Source organism: Ciconia boyciana, chromosome 2 (assembly GCF_034638445.1).
Source record: "Ciconia boyciana chromosome 2, ASM3463844v1, whole genome shotgun sequence".
Classification (NCBI taxonomy): Eukaryota; Metazoa; Chordata; class Aves; order Ciconiiformes; family Ciconiidae; genus Ciconia; species Ciconia boyciana.
In genome coordinates this window covers 125,637,688-125,657,993 of record NC_132935.1, presented here as the reverse complement: position 1 = coordinate 125,657,993, position 20,306 = coordinate 125,637,688, and the positions used below count along the sequence as shown (strand labels likewise).

At 42.9% G+C, this 20,306-nt stretch overlaps 1 protein-coding gene across 11 annotated transcripts in view; it reads left to right on the top strand.

The window, feature by feature from the left end:
* Positions 1 to 20,303, top strand: part of RARB (retinoic acid receptor beta) — a 333,102-nt gene extending 312,799 nt beyond the window's left edge. For all 11 annotated transcript variants that reach the window (XM_072853962.1, XM_072853959.1, XM_072853961.1 and 8 more), the window contains 4 exons: positions 5,453 to 5,629; positions 13,149 to 13,353; positions 14,666 to 14,824; positions 18,918 to 20,303. In XM_072853962.1, the coding sequence (XP_072710063.1) occupies positions 5,453 to 5,629; positions 13,149 to 13,353; positions 14,666 to 14,824; positions 18,918 to 19,114 (738 nt within the window). In that variant the 3' untranslated portion in view covers positions 19,115 to 20,303. The remainder of the gene's footprint in view (positions 1 to 5,452; positions 5,630 to 13,148; positions 13,354 to 14,665; positions 14,825 to 18,917) is intronic.
* The last annotated feature ends 3 nt before the right edge of the window (positions 20,304 to 20,306 follow it).

Here is a 20,306-nt window from a genome sequence, read left to right as displayed (position 1 = left end):
TTCCTGCTGAGCTCCATGGTGAGTTTATGTCCCTGTTGGCATTTCAGAGCCCTTACTGAGAGCACCTGGACCTAAGTAATGAACAGATGAATCTGGTCTGTCTATGGGTCCCACGTAACCATGACCTGACCACACTCTCTCTGAGGCTCGATATTGGTCATTCATATCTCAGGCCAGACTGGGCAGCTTGGGGAAAGAGATTTCTTGGTTTTATCGTTGGTCTGTTCAAAGTCCACAGCAGTTAGCTGCACGTGGCTGAAGTCCCTGCTACTTTGTCATGTTTTGGTGCTACAACAAAACTATACTGAAAGAGTTATTTTTGACTTACCTTGAGTCTTTGAGAGTGATACAGCTTCCTTCAACAGCTGTGTCAAAACTAATAGCAGTGATGCTAAATACTGTCTTCTTGCTGCATTCCCATGGTCTCTGTGTGAAATGCGGAGTATTTAAATCTCTCGTCTAGCTAAGGTCTTGGGACCACTCCAGCTTTTTAGATAAGAGTTCAGTATAAGAGCTCATTTTTGTGAATGCTGTCTGTGCCTGGCTTTGGAAGGGACAGAGTACAGCACTCTCCCCATTGCTTGCACCCAGTGAAAACCTCGGGGATTAAGAATATTCCTCGGTACCGCTGGGGCTGGAGTACAGGTCGTCTTCATCTCCAGCTGCCCATCAGCCCAGGAGCGAGGGAGGAGCCTTTCTGCAGCAGCAGAGGATCCAGGAGGCGGAAGGTGTGTGTGCTGGTTGGAGAAGCACAGCTTCGATGCTTGGACAACACCACCAGCTGCTGATCAAACAGCAGGGCTCAGGCAATAATCTTTCCTTCTGAGGCACTTGAAATAGAGACCAGAAGTCAAAAAAAAGGAGCACACAGCCCTTTTTCTAAATGCTGAGTCCAAGGGGAGCTAGAAGCCTGCGCCGCTCTACTTTTCTTGATAGTAACAAGCTAGTATGGTCAGAAGATTGCCACCAGCCCTGCTTTTATGCCTGGTCCTACAGGCTAGCAGTCATGAAGCATGGTGTGCTCACACTGCAGAGCATACAGATTGCTTTTGTAACCTTAGAGGTTTTTATTTAATTCTTTAAGCAAGAGCTGAGAAGCGAGTGTATTGAATCGATGTGGATTCACTTGAATTTCATGAGCTTTGTACTGATAGAAACAGTGGATGGAAGAAACTGTTCTGCAAGCGTGGCCTCTGTGCGCCTTCAGTTACGTGATCGTTCAGACTGATTTAAAACATGATTTTGTTTGTTGCTAAAAGGGGCAAAGAATTGTAAGTATAAGAGAGTGGAGTAAGAAAGACCTTGCAGAGATACAGTCATAAAAAAATCTGTTCGGTCATTTGGCTTGCGTATCTGGCTCCTCTCGCTCTTGAGCACTGCAGCCTGCATTTCCCAGAGGGAAAGGTTACAGGGTGATTCTTTTTCCCCCCATTGTGTATTTTTACCTGTTCAAAAATGGTTTTGGAGAAGCATTTTCAACTATCTTTTTTTATATCCATCTGCTCTTTAAAAAGAAAAAGTGTCCCTATCTGTAATAATTACTGTACTTTGCATAGTTAATAAAAGTCTACTTAAAATAATGGGAGAATAGCACTCGTATTAAATTCCCTGGGTCATTTGACTTAACAGTTGCATTTGGTGGGCAGTGGCAAGTATAGTTCTGCCGATGATGAGAATCAGCAAGCTGTTTAAACGTAATGGATTTCAAAAGTCCATCATAAATAGATCTGTTTTATTACTGTCATCCAGGTAAGAGAGAGTGCCTTAGTAATTTCTCTGGAGATGTCATACTTTATAGTATAATTGAGTGTAACTATACTGCTTGTCCCTCGAGACTGGTATTATTTGTAAGTCTACAGCTGTGTTACATCCAGCCTCGTGATAAAGGGAGGATAAAACAGAAAATAATTTTGATGCTGCAGGTTCTCCCGGGTTGCTCTTGGCTGGCTGGAAGCAGAGAGGTTTTGCACCTCAGCAGCATTTTGTCCTTTGTAAGTGCTGGGCTTAGAAGTTACACGGCTATTGTCTGTGCCATTGCAGAAGAATATATATATATATTCTCTCTCTCTCTCTCTCCCCCCCCGATGCTGGGACTGAGCAGAGACGTATGCTCTGGTCCTCGGTGAGCTTGCTGGAGCTAGAGTGCATTGCTGCTTTTACTAAAGAGGCATAGCAAGTGTTCCTGATTAGGGCAGAGTGCCCCTGTGAGCCTTGTTTCCTTTGTAAAGTGGATTTTAAAGACGGTAGGGATTCTGCTACTGTGTATGTTTCTGCGAGTACCTCATCCTGGATCGTTAATGTGGAGATAGAGCAGCCTGCAATGAAAAAACAAAAATGATGGAAAAAATGGGATCAATTTGTGTGGCAAAAATGGCTGTTTAATTGGATTTCATAGCAAGGTTGGGCTTTTCCACTGATAAAGATGCCACTAGGGTGTATTACAGTATTGTTCCACCATATGTGCGCTGGTGCAAAGGCCTGAAAAACATGCAAGGCTGCTCCTGGAAAAGGCACCCAAAAAACTGCTTCAGTAAAATATTCAGGAAAAGTCAGAGCGTCTGCATCTTTTTCACAGCATGGTTAGAGGAGATCCCCAGGCAAATTTAATCAGAGTTTCTGTTTCTAACGTGCATTTCATTAACCCCGTATTTTGCTGTTCAACCTATACATTGATACTGAGTCAGTTTTTCGTTTTACGTATTCAGAAATGCCGCTAAAAATCTAGCTATTTTCCATGACACTTGCGACTACATTCATTACCAAATAAAATGTTAAAAGTCTTTCCATTTGTAGCATCTCAAAAATAATGTGTAAACCACGTTAGCTCCAACGCTGAGGAATCTGGCACCCGGCGTAATAAAACACCCGGTTATTTTGTATTTTATTAACTGCCCCTTCTCTTCAGTTTGCATAATAGTGAGTTAGATTTACATTTGTTAAGACGGCCGTGCATTACTCTTAATAGAAGACACGTCAAACTTCCCGTTGCCGGTACTGCAGCATGATAAAGTAACCTCATATGATACTGATGAAGATTTCGTTCACACTTGCTGGTTTCATGCAACGTCTTTTTTTCCAGATGGATACCCTATTGTAAAATGATTTCCTGCTTTAGGCTCTGCTTTGTGTAGCTCTCCGCTATGCCATCTTTCTATGAACTGGATAAACTGCCTATTAAATTTAATTACAGCCTGAATGACTGCACATCTTGATCTTATTTTTTCTCCAATGTACTGTATTTCACCAAGGTCCTTGAGGATGAAATAAAATAAATCTGAAGGATGCATACTCCAGTAGCCGAAAGAAATGTTTCAAAGGGCATTACAATGACTGTTAACCCATTAGTTTTGGACCATTTTGAAGGCAATTCTTTGGGTTTAGGATTATAAAGACATTTTCTCCTATCTTTTCTTCTGTCATTTAAAAAAACAGAAGAAAACAGAGGAAGTTCCCAGAATAAAAATTCAAATAGAAATGATGAAGTTAATTTCTTATCCCTTAAAAAAAGAGGGGGAGTAGGGAAGAGCACGTATGCACCTTCAAACTGTTCAGCATGGTTAGCACTTACTTTTTGTAATAAGGGCCTAATATAAATATTACCGACTCGAATCTCCACCCTGTTGCAAGTGAGGGTGAATGTCGGGCTGGCAGCATGCTTAGGACCTGTCAGGACTTTCCCCTTCGTGACTGACGGTGGTTGTGGCATCGGCTAAGGCAGCCCCGGGAGGGAGTGACAGAGCATCACAGCCAAGCTGAGCTCACCCCACATCCCCTCGTCGGCCTCTTCAGGCCCTGTGTCCTTCCCGTGAACCAAAGAAAGCTGATGGCTTCAAAGGTTTCCAAGGAAGTGGATGTCCTCACCATCAGCGGTGATGGTGGCAGGGTCACTAGAGATGTTTCCTCCAAGAAAGTGTGATCTGTGTAAATTGAAGGCTTTTCAATGGCTATTTATCTGCCATGTCTGTTAGACTTTTAGGTTGACACTCCTCTCATTTAACTTTAATTTTAAACTTAATTTAACATTTTAACTTCAACCAGCTAAGTCTAAGGCAGGTAATCACATGGACTTCCCTTGCAGCTGGGGAGAAAGCTGCCACCTGAGGGGATTTTCCCTTACCTGCCTTAAGCACCCATCTGGAGCAGGTGGGCCTTTTTTTGGAGATGCCCCTCTCTTTCTTGGTTAGTCAACAAGCTCAGATGAGACGTGGAAAAGAGAAACTCTTTTGGTTTTGGAAAACCAAACCTGCCTTTGGTTTTCCGTGGTTGCAGCTCAGCACCTTTTGCAAATTCAAAAACAGGGTATTTTTACAGGTAAAATTCCTCTTGCAACGAAGAGGAGATCGCCAAGACGCTGAAGGCAGCTGCAACACACACTAAATCTGGTGACTCATGAAATAGAGGGGGGGGACCATTGCGCTGGCTGCATCCCAAACAGCATTGGAGCAAATGCTGGCAAAATGGGAACATGCTGCGTGCTGGGGAAGGAGGAGAGGGGCCTCGGGTATCTCAGAGCTCTGTCATTACCTCTTCCATGTCACCCCACGGGAATCATGGGTGTGTTGGAAACGACTCCCCCGGTCTCCCCGTGCCCCCATCTTTTGTTGGACTAGTGTCAGATAGATCACAGTAACTTTTGAGTCGGCCAGTTCTTGGCTGACAAGTTTAACTTTTTCAAGGCTTAAGTGGTTATTCTGAATGTTTGAAAACACGACTTTAATCACAAACTTTTAACACAGATTTGCTATGCAGCCTAGCAAAGTACGGACTTTTGGATTAAGATACATGAATATATGGAAACAGTTTCTGAAAGATGCAGCTGGAATGTCCTTGTAACACTTCAAACAGTAGGGTATACGTTGGATGCACCCTCAAATGAGCATATAGCATTCATCAGCACACATGGTGTTTTTCCTAACGTCGTGTAAAGAAATGCTCTTTAATTCATGGGAGAGTGTAGCTTGAGAAAGCTGTAAAACTCTTGCAGAGCCACAGAGCAGATAAATTAAGTAGAACTAATTTGCTAAGACCTTAAGTATGTGAAACTATGTTCCAAATATTGTGCTGCTTTTTCCAGATGAGGACTTGATATTCTTGTTCCACTGTTCATTTATATTTTCTGGGGTACAACTGTAAATTGTCTCTCTCAATGCACTTATTATATAATGGCAAGGAAGAATAATGATAGTGGCATTTGGAAATGTTTAAGTTCATTTGTATTCCTTGTACAGATGGCCTCTGCAATCATAAGTAACGGAGAAATATCCAAGGAATTTTCGGGCGATTAATCCAAGTTTAAAACCAGCATCATCCCAACAGCAAGCTGCAGAAAATGCCTGGAATGTTAATAGAAAGTACTTCTGGAAGGAATACGCAGTTGTTGTTTCTTTCCCTTGAAAACCATTTACTGAAAGGGACGTTGTTGATTTATGGTGCCTTCTGTCTCTCTTTCCAGAACTCCAGCGCAGATCATCGGGTTCGACTGGACCTCGGGCTTTGGGACAAATTCAGTGAACTTGCAACAAAGTGCATTATTAAAATAGTGGAATTTGCAAAGCGATTGCCAGGCTTTACAAGTTTGACCATTGCAGACCAGATAACTCTACTTAAAGCAGCCTGCCTGGATATACTGGTATGTATTTTTAACATCATTGTTATACTACTAATGTATTTTCAACTGCTCTTTTTACTGTAATCGACAGAGAGAGGGGGTCAAATACTGCCCCAGCCTTATGGTTGCAAAATGGAACTTGCCGTTATCGGGTAGGCTGGTACAGTCACGAGCGGACTCTAGCACGTCTACAGACGTGTGTTATAAGGGACGAGCATACTTTTCAAAATAGGTAGTAAGTCCTTACAGTTTGTGGATTTTGGTATAGTTGCAAGAAGGGCACATTTTGGTATTGTGGCACTAACTTGAAATATGTGCAACTTTGGAAAAATGTCCTTATTGTTAACACTGAAGAGAGATTGGATTCTCTTTCCTTCCTCCAAAACATAATGCTCTCTATAAAGGATACCTAGAAAGACAGTCCGCTGTGTGTTTTAGGAACGTGCTGTACCTGTGGTCATGAGTTAATTTGAGGAACAAGACACAAATCTTCAGAGTGAGGTTTTTGCAGGTTGTAGAGGGGCACCTGGTGCGCCTGGAGCCTGGCAGGTGCAAGCCTCCGGTGTACAGAACACCTGCTTTCACCAGTGCTGCAGGCACCTGTGGAACTGGACGCTGTAATGGACTCCATACAGATTTTAGCTAAATGTCATTTAATTTTAAATAGGCAAGCATACAACCTGCAGCAGGGAACTGTGCAGATGGGCTTGGAGTTTTTTGCCAGACCTTGCCTCTATGTCAAGGCGAGATGTCTTCCCTCCCTTTGTCTCTGGTTGTTTCTGTCATGCTGACCTTCAGAGGAACCCTCTGGGATCTCAGCATTTCTTTATCAAGACCTTAGAGGTCTTCAGGCTTTTAGTTGCAGATATGCTTCTTATTCTTGGTCGTAGCAATAACTTTCAGTAAAACAGTATTTTCAGTGTATTTTAAACGTATTTTGAATGTTTTCTTCTGAGCACAAACCTTCAGGTCTTCATCGAGCCAAGCATGGCCAAGAAGCCCGTTGTAGGATGGCTACTGTAGATATATTTTGTGGCATGACACAGGAGTTTAAGCTGAAGTAATTAATCTTGGAATTTCTAAAAGTGCATTGCTTCAAACAGGATCATATTGAGGAGGACGTTAACTGCTGTGACCTTTTCCTCTTGTTTTGTCAAAAGCTGTTTTGAAGAGTCACATCTAGAGGACATTGATGAAGGAGAAATTGGGGTGGGAGAGGGAAGGGATATCGTTCTCCAGCCTATAAAGAAAGCGAAGGTTGAGGTTGCCCTGTCGTGCTCAAGATTCATCTCTTGTTGTCCCCTTCGTCCAGGCACTCATTCAGACTTGACCATCCATCGTTACTGTGTGTGGTCCCTCCGCAGGGCAGGGCCATTCGTTACCAATTGCATGCCTATCGTCACCAGCTCTGTCCTGATAAGACACAGTTATGTTCCCCTTACACCGAAAGGCATACAGTAATTGATAACCTGTGGCATTGCCTCAAGTGTATTTTGCCAGAGGTATGGGATGGGAACTGCTTTGTGGTTTGCTGTTGTAACCAGTAACAAAAGGTTAATACAGAAACTACCCAAAAATGGTGAGGAGTCAGGATATAGCAAGAATCTGCGCGTCCAAACTCTTTACCCCTAAAACTTCAGCCCTTAAGCTGCCACCCCCTGTTTGTTGCTGCCGTGCCCTGGCTCTGTAGCTGCTGGAAAAAAAAATACCCTAATTCTGTAATTGCTCGGGATCCCGTGAGCTCCTGGCGCTCTTAGTTGGGGTGGGTGGTGGGAGCTTACCCCGGGAGCATGCACAGCCCCTGTGGCACAGGGTCCCCCCAGCAGCTCCGCTCGCTGCCTGCGTCGCCAGCGCTGGCTGGACAATATCAAGAATTTAGGGGTAGCCTTTCTGCTAGCGGTTTTATCTGAAGTGCCTAGATAAAGGCACTTTACAGCCTTTGATTAAAGTGACTAAATAAAAGCCTAGTTGCCAGATGAGAAAAAGAATAATGAAGCAGGTGGTAAATGGTGACTTTATTTCAACTAATTAATGGATAGAAAGACTTGATTCTTTAACACAATTCACGCCTTCTACTTTGTGGCCATGTGGCAACCTTCAAGCTCTAGTTATAAACTTTATTGAGACCTGTCATTCCTGATCGCCTGCTCATTCTCTTTTTTATTTTTCATGAAGCCAGAGAAGGTGACACATCCAAGCGAGCAAGGCGTAGCAAGTGCTGTAGCTACCCGTAGCAAGGAGGAGCTGAGGCTTTTCCAAAACCAGGAGCAGATAAGACATGGTTGCCACGAAGAGTCCTAACTTTCCTGCATGACTTTTACACAAGCTGTATGTGACTATTTTATGTGCTGCTTAAAAAGAAAAAGGGATAATTACCATGAGCACGGTAATGCGTAGTGCGCACGCTGTCTGTGAAATGCCCATATCCATTAAACCCACATCACCTGCACATAATCGGAATTGCAGTGCAGCTCTGTATCTTTATTTAAGCTAAATCTCAATACTTGGAGCAGTGTTTTAATAGTGCATATCTCCCCCCCTCCAGCAAGCTAGTTCTCCTAATTATGAGGATTGTTTGAAACGTTTTATTTTGTGCATTGAGAGGCGGAGTGAGCACCGTTCCCCCGCCTGCTGCGTGAGCACCCGCTGCCGGTGCCTGCCCGTGGTCTGCTGTCTGAGCACTGCCCCGCGTGGGCGTGAGCCTCGCCAGTGTCCCCTCACGGTCCCGCTGCTGTGCAATCCCCTGGACGTGTCCCCAGAGCCACGGCACGCAGGAGGCTCCCAGCCCAGCCAGGTAGGGTGGCCGGACTCCCCGTGCCAGCAGGACCCCAGTTCACTGCCCACCCAGCAGCACTGTCTCTGCGCTGTGGGGAGTCTTAAACATTTATAGAGCCTGCCAAGGGCTCTGCTCAGTTCCTGCGGCCATGGATGCTTAAACCCCCTGACAGGCTGACAAAGGAAATGGTGCTAGGAGCTCAGTAAACTCCACTGGGTATGGGCCAGAGAATTGTTTTATATACAAACAAACAAGATCTCTGGAAGGGAAATAACATCAAGCCTCGCAAGGCAGCTGAAGGCACCGATCGAGGATGGTGGAATTTATATCTGCTCTGGTGCCAAAAGTTTCAGGGATAAATACTACCAAAATTCAGTCAGTAACCCTTGTAAAAGCGAGTGTTTCTGTCTGCTGGTACACTGGCCCGGCAGCGGTCGAGCATCCCCAGCCTCGCTGAGCTCTGGCAAAATGAATGTGGAAAGAGCCCGGAGCCCATCCTGTCTTAAATCTGATGGACAAAAACCTGAGAAGTCCTTGAATGGTAATCCTCAATAATGTCATTTTTGCTTTCTGTTGTAAAGCCCTGCGCGTTAGTGCTAGGAAGGCTTTGGTGTGCGTGGAATAGCCCGTGCCGATGGGGTATGGCAGGCTTGTTCGTTGTTTCAGAGTCACCTGCTTGGGTTTCTCCTCTTGGAAAACCGTCCCAGCCGGCTAAGGCAGCTAGCGTGTAGCAACAGCATTTCTTAAAAAAAGCCCAGCTTGCCTTAACAAATCTGTTTAAAATTAGTAACAATTCTATGGTAGCAACAATTTTGTAAACGCAACTTTCTGGATGGTTTTGGTTTTGTGCGACCCACAGGGTTTTTGCTTTGTGATTTGTAACTGGCTCATAGGAACCCCAGACACTTTAAGATACCAATATTCCTTAAAACAAAGGGTCCTTTAATCATGGGCAAGAACCTTATTTATGGCTGCAAGTGGCATTTAAGAGCAGAGTGACAACTAAAATACTTGGCTTGGTTACAAAATCTAAACAACATTGAGGACATTAGGAGGATGTCTTCTAGACAGCAGTTCAGTTTAAAATGGAGAAAGATACCGTGATTTCTTATTTTGAAGTGCTGACATTTCCCATCTGTTCTTTAGTGAATATGAGCTTGAAATCAGCTTCACTTTGACACTGGAAGTTTGCCTAAGAAAGGTTTAGCAATATCTGTGGCGTTTTGCAGATCTTGATGAAGGACACAAATTAAAAAAAAAAAAAAACCATTTCAAATGATCTGTCTTGGAGTTAATAACAGCGTGTTGTGGGATAATGTCAGAGGAATGCAGGAGAAACCTGAGACCAGATTGTGGCAGTCAAGCTAAGTGCATTGCAGAAAAGATGTAGTTGAGCTTCAGCTGTGCCAGTGCCCTAGCAGAGCCACTGCAGGCTCCTCCAGTTAACGCCTGGCGCAGCATTTAGGTATGAAAGCCTGAAGTCTGCCTTTTGCAAAAAGCCATCCTACTTGCTGCCTAAGCCTGGAAGCAGCTAAATTCCATGGGACCTTTATGTTTTAATTATAAATTTTGCAAGGCCCCTGGAAGTGTCTTTCTTTGCATGCCCACAGGGGCTCTAGGCTGAGTAACCTAACCCCAGATTCATTCCCGATGACGATCCAGCCTGGAAGTTGTCTTCTGTGTTAGCCCTGGGGGGCAGTGATCTGGTAGGTCTTTGCTGAGCACCCCCAAACCGAGTGGGGCTTACAGCACCAGGGGGTGAGCACGGAGAGCTTCGCAGCGAGGGAGGCAGCAGCCTGTTGTCCGGCAGGAGGCACGCGTTCGGCCTCCGGGTTGTTTGGGATAACCACTCCGCGGCACCCCGGTCCCTCTGGGCCAGGAGTCTCTGGGCGGTGCGGCGCTGGCAGCCGATACCCAGACTTGCCCTCGGAGGGAGGATACGGAGGAACCCTATCTGCCTCCCCTGCTTGGGCAGCTGCGGGGAGGCTGCAGGCAGCCTTCGGGAAACACCACGACGTTGCCCGATTTAGCTCCACGTCCTGCTTTGCTCATTTGTTGGGCTGGGAGTCCTGACGGTGTGGAGGGAGGAACTCTCGTTGATAAGGCTTAGCAATTAAAATAGCACCAGAATAAAAGAGGCTGCCTTTCTCCTCAGCTGAGCTAAGGGAAAATCAGTACCACTTAAGAAGTACAGAGCCTTGTTCCTCCAAAAGTTGGATACCTGATGATCACAGGCCACGCACCCTTACTGGAAGGCAACTACTCTATGTGCAGGCTTCAGGTGGGAAGAGCTGCACTCCAGTTTCTCTTGCATGCCATTAGAGAAGTAAACCAAGTAGCTCTTGGGTTTCTCAATAAATATGCAAAGTTTTCAAACCTTGCTTTTCTTGAAAACAACAAACCCTGCGTGTTTCTTCTCCTTTCTATACAATCCTTTTAATGATTTGAAAGGATAACAGACAGAGACCTTTACGAGAGAGAACTGCTGGTGGTTACTGGCAGCACAGAATATGGTAAACATGCTGTCTCTTATTGACAGGGTGCCGTGCTTTATAATGTTAATTTCTGCTAATAATCCTGAAATACACTTTGGCTATTACACAAAACCTTTGGAGTTACCAGCAGCCTTTTGAGATCACTTATATTAGTGGGGAATTTGTGGTCAGTGAAGATTCTCAGTGCTATGCATTTGTATTTGTGCCTCTCTTCGTCATCAATTCAAGTAATTCCAAGAGTTTATTCTAATTCAGGCATAGGGGAACGACGTGAAACATGCATGTCCAACCACATAGAGTCTCAGTGCTTCAATGTATACCACAATGTGAGATAAGGTTATTGCTGAGATAGAAAATAGTTGAAGAGTCTTCTGCAGAAATACACCCTATTAAGTCTCTTACCAAAGGATTTAAGAAGAGAAGTAAAAGCTTCCCTGTAGGTCTCTTACATGCCATGTCCTCCTTATTCTCCTCCCTGCTTATTTGGAGCAGTGTTGCCACGGAAAGATGAAAGTGGGAGAACCAAGCCCAGACTGGTCTGCTGCCAAGTGCTGGGGCCTCTGACTCAGAGCTTTGGCAGCTATAGGAATAATTAAAATTCGCCCTGTGCTCACTTATATTCGTGTAAATCTTTTTTGTGGAATCTTTAAAACAAAGTAGGATGGCTGTATGGGAAATAAATACAGTCAAGCCCTGGAAAAATACGGCTGTAGTCTTAGCTCAACTAATCAGCTAGACTTCTGCAAGGTTTTATTTTATTTTAGTTTAGGGATAAGCCTTCTCCCACCTCTGATTATTTTAAACATTAAGCATTGATATATATATAACAGAAATATGTCAACATGATGGACATCTCTTTTATTTGATCCTTAAGGCAGTGTGCATTAATAGCAGCCGTACAAATGAGCCCGTGCCGCATGGAGTCTATCATGGGACACATCCTGGGTTTGCTCTGAGAGGCGAAAGCGTTCAGGCACTCGCTCTCCCCGGCTGTGCTGCCACCGCACCTCTGCTGCGACAGCGCTCTTGACGCTGCGGTTACCCCAGAGGCATCTACTGACAAAATGCAGAGCATCCTCAGTGTTTTATTCATGCGTTTTGCATTCCTCCGTGTCCAGTTAGAGGTGTGAATCCCCATCCTCCCCTCGAACGCTCTTTCATCTGGGGTCAATGCTGGGTGGCTGCGGTCACACAAGTTAACTTGCCAAAACCAACACTGCCTGGGCTTGCACAGGAGTGGGTGACACCGTCAGCAGCGGGAAGGCAGGCTTTGCACCAGGCAGGTAGGGTATGCACCCCTACCAGCACTGCCCAGGGCTTGGGATGGGGGAAGCACCGGAGCCTCGGGGAACTCTGGAGGCCAACCGGCCGGCGAGGAGGTTCGGTGTTACGGCACACAGAGTAACAACAACCATAATAGAAGAATAGCTGGGCTAACTCCGCACGGTGCCGTGTGGAGGTTCAAAGTTTGATAATGGGCGCAGGTGCGAGCTCGCAGGCCGGCAAGACGAGCAGCGCTGCGTGGAGGCTGTAACTGCAGCTGCTGGGGAGATGGAGGGCAGCGTAACTGCAGTGTAAGTGCAGCTGCTGGGGGGATGGAGGGCTTTGCACCGCTGCCCAGGGAGCGCTCCCGTGGGGGTTGTGTTTGCACAGCGGTGTTTTTCTATCTGCTGTCACAGAAGAAGGGCAGGCACCCCAAAGCACAAGTTACGTTCTGCCTCTTTCACCAACTCACAGCTGTCTGTGCCCACTCACGCGAGATGTCGCAGAGACACTTTGTCCTTACCAAAGACACCACCCAGAGAAGCACTGTCATGCAAAACTGATCCCCAAAATCAATGAAATATGTGTATGTTCGAAGAGCTGAGGTATTTTTATGATCTTGCTGGATCAGATCAGCAGTGCAATAGCATTTTATAGTTAGGTGCGTATAGCATACTAATTAAAGAGCGGTTTATGTGAATGTTATGGTGATGTTGGTGACCTAAGTGGTGAGAATTGCATAGAAGCTTTGATTCTTTCATAACTAGGGAGAAGATTTCTGTTCTTAAATTTCTGTTATAAAAAATACCCGTAGTCAATGGAGTATATTTACATTGTACCAGAGAATTTTTGTGCTACTAGAACCAAGCAAGCTGGAGTTTGATTTTGGATTGTTTTGACGTGACCGTGTACTGCAGTTCCGTGGGTCATTTCCCACATTGAGAAAATGCAACAAACCTCTCATGGATTGAATTCTTCAGATTTCTTTTTTTTGGTCATTCCACAGATCCTTAGAATTTGCACAAGATACACACCAGAACAAGACACCATGACCTTTTCAGATGGCCTTACCCTAAACCGAACTCAGATGCACAACGCCGGATTTGGCCCACTGACTGATCTCGTGTTCACGTTTGCCAACCAGCTCCTGCCTTTGGAAATGGATGATACAGAAACAGGTCTCCTTAGTGCCATCTGCTTAATCTGTGGAGGTATTGTACAGCATGAATTCAGATGCGTTTGAAAAGGACAGACATGATAAGATCTTGATTTATGTTTTACTTGTTTTGCTTTCCTGTACTAAAACATATATATAATATATAAAATGTAATATTATTATTTATGTTACATAAACCACTTAACACTAAATGTTTGTTTTCCACTGGTGATAGTTATTGGTTTTATTATTGATACGTTTTTAAATGGATCAAATCATTCTGTCAAGCAACCAATCCTATTATTTGCCTGGTAAAGGACTACAGGATATATCCTGCTGCATTTTTTTATAAGCGGTATATGGTACTGTATGAATGACCTTTGTTACGGCCAGATGCCCGTTACGCAGCTTTTACTCATAAATATAATTGCATGCATATGCATATAATTACATTCACACAGAAGTAATTGGTGATAACTTTCTTTAGAAAAAAAATAGATTATACTTCGAAATTAGTGTAGTGGCACTGATGACATGATTTGAGGGGGGCTGATTACAACTTGAAAGGGACATTGTGAAGTAAAATCATGGTTTTAAAATACAAAAAGCCAAGTCTCAGATCATTTCCAAAATCCTCTGTAAATTTCCATTATGTTAACCACCTAGTCTCTCTCCTCCTTTGCGAAATCTGGACTAGCAAAAGAAACACACTTTGTTTAGTTGGGCCGTTTTGTTGAAATACAAACTGGGTGCTACTAGAGAATGTTTAAAAAACAGGAGTCAGTCTTTGTTGACAATGGCCCTTTAGCGCAAAATCATTCCGATTTTATGTGTCTCTAACCGCAACCCATCAAAAGCATTGATGGGTTCTGAGATGTCATTAATATGTGACCGGTGCATCCTGGTTTATGGGCGATGTTGGTTGTCACTCAAGCTAGCACTGCCATCTGCTGATACCTGATGGTAACTCACTTTATTTTAGTATTGATACAAAAAATAAATTAGCTGTAATCTTTTTGTATACCTAGGTAGCTTATCAATGACGCATACAAAATAAATTCTGAAACATTGTTTGCAGCAAGGTGTTTTCCCCTTGGAGAGGGAGGTACAGGAGCAAACTGGTAATTCTGGATCGCTCAAATGACAAACCTTTCCAGTCACCAAGGAGAAATGAATCTTAAGTTTCAGGAAGCCATGGTTTATCCTCTTCTTATAGAATACTCACTACAGAGTGTGAGTCATAAGTGGGAAGAGGAAATTCATGCAATTCTAATCAAGAATATGGAGAAGCTTCTGTGATTTGAAGTTTGTAAAAAAGAAAAAGAATTTATTTAAAATCATACGAGTGATACGATACTTTCCTACAGATCGCCAGGACCTTGAAGAACCGATGAAAGTGGATAAGCTTCAGGAACCGTTGCTTGAAGCACTGAAAATTTATATCCGAAAGAGACGACCCAACAAGCCTCATATGTTCCCAAAGATCTTAATGAAAATCACAGATCTCCGTAGCATCAGTGCAAAAGGTACAGTGTCTCCAATAATTCAACAATAGTGTAAGGGTTACGTTTCAGAAGAAACTGGCCTAGAGACCTGGGTTGTTATTTTTTTAATATATCTAAGAAAGGTCCTTGTGACCTTTCTCTTCCCTTCTTCTTTATGTAACTCCTGTGTTTAAATTGGTTCTACTTTAAACATACATGGTGCTACATTCTTCTTCATGCAATTTACAGTGAAAATGACATCTTAGGTATAAGTGGGTTAGCAAATCATTAGCATGAACTCTTTGTTAGTCATTTTAAGACAAGATAAAACCCTGAATTAAACCTTTGTTAATGTTTACAAGGGGATGCGGGTCAACATGTACTTTGTATCACTGATGGCTTTCAAAAAATACAAAGTCTGTTTGCAGACAGCAGAAAACGCTTGTGCATCCAAAATTCCCCTAAACTGTGGTCTGATGTACTGAAGATTTAGAACTGATTTGAGCCAGGATTTTGGAGATTCAGCACCTCTAATCCAAACTAACCATGCTTACACATGGATCAATTTTGTTTTAACATTTTGTGTAGCCTTGTATGTGATGGATAGATCATGCGAAATACACACAGTCTAAGCGCCGTCATGTAAATTCTCTAAAGCGTGGCTATAGTTGAATGCTTTCATTTCATCAGAGGTTCCCCACTTAGTGCTTTGGCCCTCGACGCGTACGGCCTGAGAGGGGAGGCTGGGCGGCTGTTCTGAAAGTAGCAGCGGAGCGTCAGCGGTGTGCCAGATCGTGAGCAGCCTCGTGCACGCCTGCTCTGCCCTGTGCTCTGGCTTGGACGGTGACTGTGTTCCTTTCGCTTGTGTACCCCTGTGTCTCCCCAAGACCCAATTTCAGCCGTGTCCACCTGTTTCATATATGTTCACCCCCAGACTTCTGGGGAGCTGTATCAGAGAGGTACCAGCCTGAATACAGAGAGTCTAAAGTGCTACAATTCTTATTTTTTTACAGTGGTTGATGCAGTTCCACTTTCTTACTATATTTACTCAACTACAGATGTGCTACCCCTGATAGATAAGCAAGCACATGAACTTATATGTAGCTGTAGACTGGGTTTATGCTTTTGATAAAATTACTGATTTCATTTGACATCGGTTTTGAGGAGACTTCAGGGAAAACACCCAGCAGTTAAATCACTCAAATACACTTGTTTTACATTAAAAGCTGAACTGTTATACTTATAACTGCTGAACTGTTATACTTATAAACAATATAAGTCTAAGTTAAAAGATTAAGCTATAGCTATGTTTATAAAAAGAAGTGAGCAATTTAATTGGATTGATTAGTACCAAAAGAATAACTTAGAAGGGAAACACCAGAGCTGGAAGCAAAAGTATCCTAAAAAGGAACCACTTACCAGGTTAGCTAAAGCTTGCCGTTTACCCTCAAGTAAAGCAAGCTCCATCCAACCGAATCTACAAAATAAACTTACAGCAGTACTGAGCTATAAAAATATTTAGGGGAGCCCTTTCGTTCTACCGCTCTTGCTTGGTGGGAAATCTATTTCTGCTTTCCTGCTTCTTTGCCAGAGCCCTCCAGCTCCTCAGGAACACGGCTCTGTCTCTTTACGTTCAACGCGCAAGAAAGGATTCTTCTTTCCATTCTGACATAAGTATTTAACTTTAGTTATATCATTAATGTTTTATAGTAAAACTAAATCATACTAAAGGACTGGTGATGTCCTGGAGGGGTGGGTGTGTCTTGAGTTTCATTTGAAAAGATGTATGTTAGGAGATAATGAGTCTTGATGGTACATGATCCCTGAAAGCAATTACCAAAGTAAGCATGAGCTGAAAAGACTGAGAATGTCTCCTTACACTAGAGTTCCTTACACAGCTACTTCTGTGGCATTAGAAGTATTGTAACAAACAAAAGCAGTAAGCATTCGTGGGACTGCAGCTGGAGACCGTCTTCCGAGTTCTCTTATCCCAGTATTAAATTGGAAGTTCACAAGACCTGAAGAATTACTGTGGCTCTACGCTGGAATAACCACACAAACACTTGGGACTGCAGCTGACCTACTCCATAACAGCAGAAAGCAAATATTTAACGGGGCCAGATTCAGTTCATCAACAATGCTCTGACTACAGACGTTTTCAGAGCAGCTCTCAGCATAATTCTGCATGAATTTCTTTCCAATTATAGTGCTTGCCCCTTTGTTCCTAACAGTTATTTAAGAGACTTTTTAATCAGCATTCACTTGGGAAGTTGGTCATTCGCCTTCGTAGATGATTTTTGAAGCTCCTCAGTTAAGGCATGAACATAAGCGCTCCCTTCCACTCTGGGGTTACCACTGTGACTGACAGCGTGCTCTCTCCAGCACGGATAAGCAGAATGTATCCAACGGTTCTCTCCTCTGGAATGTTTCTTCAGTTATTGAAGAACTAGTCTGAATAACCAGACTATTTTCTCTTTAATTTTGTTGGCTCTTCTTGCCTTCCTTCACTTTTAAAAAGCACAGATTCCTATTCCATTAGACTCAGATTTTAAGATGATCAGGAATAGTGTGCAACATGGTAGACCAGATATTTGAAGTCAGAGATTTATGGCTATAAATTGTCTGATGTTGTCCTGGTAAGAAAAATCTTTTTCCCCATCAGCAGCAAAATACGTAAAAGCACATTCACACCTCAGTGTGGAACAGAATCTTTACCGTATATCCTCACTTTATTTGAGGTGTAATTCCAAAATACTCCTGTCTCTTTATGGTCCTCACTGCTCACTAGCGGAATGTTTATTGACTTACTTTCAGTGCTTCAGCGCTATCACTTGTTTACAACAGCAGGTTGTACTTAAGCTGTGTTAGTGTTACTGCTGACTGGTTTAGGGCTTTCGGAACATTGCTTGCCTGTCCCTGTAAGCAGCGGCAGTGCAGATCAACAGCAGCAGCTGAACTGTCCTGCTTTACAGATCAGGCTTTTCCCAGTAATAGCCTTTCTTTTCACTGAGAAGGTTTGTCCATCCACCATTTAAGGATTCCTATGTTTGTAGTAACCGATTAATCCCTAAGCAGTTCCCTCAGAGTTACCTGCCCAGGGTCAGGCAGGGTCGTGGCCATTTTTTAAATGCAGGCTTCCACTCATGCTGTACCACTGCATACTAACTAAGCACAGTGCTTCCTGGAGCACCGACCTGCTGTTGTGTGCCAGTTATGAGAACTGCGAGCTGTCTGCCTGTCATACAGGCTTCCCTGTACACCTGTCGTGTTCAGGCAGCCTTAACACGTCCTAGGAGCATCAGGCACTATTGTGTGGCTTTGTAGGGTTTTTTCTCCCCCTGAACTAGTATTGGTTGTTGGCTCACAGTCTGAGCAGTCAGGATTTATGTAGTAATTTTGCTTAATCCTACACACACTAGCCTGCAAAGCCAGCTGTGTATAAAAATACCCGTTGTTAGGCTTGACAAGGCGAAACACTGACAGCTTCAGTTAAGTCAGATGTGAACGGTATTAGTGTTTCTGTGTACTTTTGTGGTTAATTAGCACAAGAGAAGATGCCTGAAAACTAGAGAAGGCAGCTTCACAAAAAAAGTATCCATTTGACTGAATTTGCTCTTTTATAAAACAATGGTTTGTTAAATTCTGATTCTTATTTCACAGTTTTCTGTATAGGAAATAAGTGTTCTGACTTAAATCGCTGCAGTTCTCCTACAGGATTTGCCAGAATTTGTCATTCTATAGCCTTGCAAATCCAGTACAGACTAAAAACTAAAGTATATTCCAGTTTATAAAGACATCTATGTGATCACGGTTGAATTTATTTTTTCAGTATCATGTAATGCCATTTTGGGTCCTTCTATGAAAAGAAGCAGTTCATCCAATTTACCTGTATTGTAATATCAGTTGCTATGTCGTAGTTTTAAATTAATTTGTTAGAGGAGTACTCCTCTAACTCCTTTTTCTTGTAATGAATGAAGTAGTTCACTTACTTACATGATTTTGTATGCAAGAAGTATCAAAGGAGACAGCAAATCCATTAAAATAACGTACCCTCAAATTACCACTGATGATGCTAACAAAAAGGAAATTGTACTACTCATGCTAATGGAAGGGACTTTTTGTTTTCTTTTTAAAGGTGCAGAACGTGTCATTACATTGAAAATGGAAATTCCTGGATCCATGCCACCTCTTATTCAGGAAATGTTGGAGAACTCTGAAGGACATGAACCACTGACACCAACCTCAAATGGAAATACTGCAGAACACAGTCCTAGTATCTCACCTAGTTCAGTGGATAACAGCAGTGTCAGTCAATCCCCTATGGTGCAATAAGACATTTTCCAGCTACTTCAGACATTCCTAATACCTTATGTACAGGGATGAAAAAGCAAGAAAAACATTTTTACTGCTGCTTAGTTTCTGGACTTAATATATATCTATATATGTGTATATATATAGATAAAAACTCAACAAGGACCAAGAAATTTTCATATGTATCGATATATACTCCTTGCTGTTTAAACTTAAAACTAGAAAATGCAAACTTTTGAAACTCTAAATCAGCCATTTCATGCAAAAAAATAGTTAAGCTTCTGTTTTCTCCTCTGAACATTCAAGATCGCATGGTGACAAGACAGATCTCAAACTTTAAATTCTGGTTGCATTTCTGATGACTTTGTACATACAAATGTATGGCTGTACTTTCTATACTGGATGTTTGGTGCTTTCCTTTTGTCTCTCATACCTAAACTGATCAAGACACCAACCATATGAAATGGACTACTGTACACATCCAGAAAAGGAAGTTTAAAGGACCGTCTGATTTAGTTTAATATGAAAACTTGTCTTTGATGCCCTCAGTTTGCTTATCCTTCCTTGTAAAAAGTATACAAAAATTCACTGCACTAGCAGAAAAGACATCAGCATCAGCGTTAACTGCCAGATCAGTTATTCAGATGTCATTTGTTCCACTGTTAATGTCACTTTAAAATTTAAAGAAGTGGTTTCTTACCTGGCTGGTGACCTAGCTACACAATTAACTACTACATTTCTACAGTAATGATAGCCTCCAAGGCAGAAACACTTTTCAGTGTTACCATGTTTTTGTTTACTTGTTCACAAGCCATTAGGGAAACTTCATGGGATGATAACCAGCAGACTCATTTACGGCTTTTGAATCGGTGAGTCTAGGGTATTTCCTTAAGAATCAACCGCCAGGAGTTAGCTGGGTTACCAGCTTTCCAGGTGCTAGGGAAATATAGCTAGGACTTCCAGAAACACAAGGAGAGAATCTGCCTTCTTGGCCTTGTTAAATCACCATGAAGCAGAGTGAAAACTGTGGTAGAATGGTTAACAGATTTAAAGTGTCAGTTTCTTAGGTTTCATTTAAAGCACTAGTGGATTTTTTTTTTATATATTCTAGCAAGTCTGTGATGTACTTTCACTGGCTCTGTTTGTACATTGAGATTGTTTAACAATGCTTTCTATGTTCATATACTGTTTACCTTTTTCCATGGAGTCTCCT